The sequence below is a fragment of the Etheostoma cragini genome, chromosome 19 (genome assembly GCF_013103735.1).
Source record: "Etheostoma cragini isolate CJK2018 chromosome 19, CSU_Ecrag_1.0, whole genome shotgun sequence".
NCBI lineage: Eukaryota > Metazoa > Chordata > Actinopteri > Perciformes > Percidae > Etheostoma > Etheostoma cragini.
Genome location: NC_048425.1, coordinates 1,344,569 through 1,348,069, shown reverse-complemented (window position 1 = coordinate 1,348,069; position 3,501 = coordinate 1,344,569). Strand labels below are relative to the sequence as shown.

The 3,501-nt window shown below is 45.4% G+C and overlaps 1 protein-coding gene across 1 annotated transcript in view; it reads left to right on the top strand.

Annotated features, from left to right (window-relative positions):
• Positions 1 to 3,501, top strand: part of ttc29 (tetratricopeptide repeat domain 29) — a 6,231-nt gene that overhangs the window by 958 nt on the left and 1,772 nt on the right. Inside the window, exons 3-7 of the mRNA XM_034857329.1 lie at positions 58 to 126; positions 272 to 331; positions 1,743 to 1,906; positions 2,246 to 2,422; positions 3,239 to 3,462. Of these exons, the coding sequence (XP_034713220.1) occupies positions 58 to 126; positions 272 to 331; positions 1,743 to 1,906; positions 2,246 to 2,422; positions 3,239 to 3,462 (694 nt within the window). The remainder of the gene's footprint in view (positions 1 to 57; positions 127 to 271; positions 332 to 1,742; positions 1,907 to 2,245; positions 2,423 to 3,238; positions 3,463 to 3,501) is intronic.

Here is a 3,501-nt window from a genome sequence, read left to right as displayed (position 1 = left end):
TTGTGTCTTTGTTTGTGTGCGTGTGTGTGTGTGTGTGTGTGTGTGTCTTTTTTTAAGCAGGATGAAACAGGAGGATTCTCTCGGAAGCGGATCGTCTCCGCTCATCTCCAGGGGAGAAATATCACAGTGAGTTCACCTGGTGCATTTATTTCTTTTGGCAAAACAAGTTCAGATGTATCCGTTCAGTAATTTCTTCTCTCCTCCAAGTTGGGAGCAACGCCAACTTCTTCCTCTTCTTCCTCTTCTCCTCTTCCCTCGCTCATCTCTGCAGGTTCAGAAACAGTCCTAAGCAGAACATCTGTGTGCAGCTGCTTCGAGAAGGCTATCCCAGGTAAATCTCTCTCTCTGAATATCGGCATTAGTGGTCATCCAGTCGCGCTGTAGAAGGTAAAACTCTAGAAAACAGTGTTTTAATTATCCAATCCAAGTCGATTGGATAATTACGTGTTCAATTTGCGATGCCGATTTGTCTCGTGGTGCCGAGGACCCTAAACCAGTGATTACCAAAGTGGGGGTTTCGGGACCCACAAGGGGGTCGCGAGCCAGAGAGGGGGCGGGGGGTCGCAAGTGGATTTCCAGAAGTAAAATAAAAATTTAAAAACGATTAGACATAGCATACGTTAGCCATGATTTTAACCCAAGATAAAACTAGTGGCTAAATTTAAAATAAAACCAAGCAAATACATAAAAAGGGAACGGCTCTTTTGATTTTCTTTGACCTCTCCGACCCCTGAGGTCACTGCAACAGATTTACGACATATTAGCGTCAGAATCAGTCGTAGCGGGGCGGTGTGCAGCGCGACTGGATGTGGAGGAGGATCTCCGAGTAGCGGTCTCCAACATGAAACCAGGACTGGACTCTGTGCTCCAAACACACTGCACATGCATCTCATTAGGGGAGGTTCAGATTAAAGTAATGAGTAAATTACTGTAGAATAATGTTATGGCCGTTGTGTTATTTTGTGTTGTCAACGTGCACATGTTTGGATACGTCTATAGTGGGGGGGGGTCGCAAGTCACTTGCACCGTTACTTTGGGGGTCGTGGGCTGAAAGTTTTGGGAACCCCTGGCCTAAACAATACACAACATGGCCGCACACAGCACAACAACTTTAGGTACGGCAAAGGAAGGACCGTCACCGCTACAGACTGGTGTTAACCAGACGGAGCGTCTCCCGGGCCATCAGCTGTTCAACAAAACAGCTGACTGCTGCTTGTTAGCTCAATCCATCACGTTTAAAAACAACCAGGTCGACCAAAGGGCTGTAAGTTGATATGAATCAATAAATAGACAACATACAACACACACCGACATGAAGAGGCGATTCATTCCACAGTCTCGGGGCTGCAACTGAGAAAGCCCGATCCCCTGCTAACGTTAGCTTTCTAATTTAACCCCCCCCCCCCCAACATGCCTTCATCATACCCTGGTTAGCCAAAATCTGCCCAAAAACACGGCAATGTGAAAAGAGCGCGTGAAGTTGTTACATTGAACTATATTAGAAGCCATGGACGTTCTTTGCGTCATTCATGTGTTTACTTTGGTAATGGACTGAGGATGTAGGGAGGAGGATTAAACGTGTGTGTGTGTGCGTGTGTGTGTGTGCGTGTGTGTGTGTGTGTGTGTGTTTGCCAACATCTTTTTAAATTACGCACTTACAGACACTTTGTCTATTGTTACCATGTGAACGTACAGCGTTTTCTCTGTCTTACATATAAACCCACAACAATGAACTCTCTCAGGGCGTTCTCGGAGATCTTCTCTCTGCTCGCCGCCGATCGGGATCGGAGGGATGCGGCTGAACCGGGTTCAGATCTCAGACTTCAGACTCCGCTGGACCGACAACTGGACAAACTGGAGACCATGAAACGGCACCTGAGCCGCGCCGAGGAGGCCGAAAGAACCTGTACACTCAGTTCAATCTCACTTCAATCTCATTTGTATTAATAGAAAATATTACGTGGATACACACCCTAAATGTGGTGAAGCTACCGAATAGGTAACTTCTGATAACATTAAGGCTGTTGTTGAATTTCTACTTAAATGTAAGTCAAAATCCAGTTAGTCATGATCAGGTTTAAACTCCTGGTCCTCTGGTTTATATGTCAGTTTGGTGAATTTACTGATATTCTTAATGGAGTTTTGGTATTTACGATGCAGGATTGTGTGTCTCCTTCACAGTGGTTACTCTGTGTGAATGTGTGTTTGTCTGTGAATGTGTGTGTGTGTGTGCGTGTGTGTACAGGTTCCTGGATGGTGGTGTGTGATCAGCGTCTGATGTTGGGTTGGTACTTCTCAGCTCCGGAGGATCTCTGGCTCAGTTTGCACTTCTTCCACAGCTGTACAGACCGGGAGCAGGGGAGCCACTCGAGACCGGCCACCGAGGCCCGGGTGTGCATGGCCGAGACCTACCTGAAACTAGGTCATCAGTGTGCGCACACACACACACACACACACACACACACACACACACGTAAAGATGTTTTTTATTAAATATTCATGAAAATGTAATTTAGTGTTGCCATTGCATAGTCTGTCCACCAGAGGGCGCTCTAGTCCGCCCCTGTTGGCATCTCTGATTATTTATTTTGTTGTTGTTAGTGTTTTTTGTTCAAAGAACTTTAAGTTTAATATCTTAATTTTCTATTTTTATACATTTTATTTATCATTATTTATTTATTTAATATATTTCGATGTTCTGTTGTGACAATAAAACCAATCATTGGTTGGGGGGGGCTCCGTAGTTGTCAAAGAGGAACAAACAATTCAGAAGAAAGACTAAGCAACAGTATAACAGATTAGAAATGTTCTATTACAAGGGATGAACACAACCATGACAATATTAAACTTAGGGGTCAGCAAAGATTGATTAGTTGTCAACTATTGAATTTGGACTGTTTTGATGAATGAATTAATTAATTAATTGGTTTGAGTTATTTTTTTATGAAAAAAAGGTGCTTCTTTTCTAGTTTCTTGTCTCCTCTGTGACAGCAAGCTGAATATCTTTGAGTTGTGGGCAAAATAAGACATTTGAGGACGTCGTCTCGGGCTTTTTGGGGAACACTTATCCACATTTTTCACCATTTTCTCACATTTTAGAGACCGAGCAACTTATGGAATAATCGAGAAGAGAAAGGACAATGAAAACAATCGTTAGTTGAGATACAAACTCTATTAAAATGAAGGGGAAACAACGTGCCATGAAGCTGATTCAGCAGACTGACTTGATGTCCTGCAGGTGAGCTGGAGCGGGCGAGGCAGCAGGCGGAGCTGTGCCTGCAGCAGGTGGAGGACGCCGGCTGGGCGGACTCAGACGGTCGGCCCCTGAGGCTCCGGGCCTGCGAAGCCCTGTGGAGGATCTACAGCCGGCTGGCAGACGCTCCGCTGGAGGCTGCAGACCACGACCAGGGCCTGAAGCTGCTCTACAAGGGCTACGGCATGGCTACTGAGTGTAGGTACACAGTCTGTAGGTGTGGGAGAGAGATACTGGAGAAGGCCCCC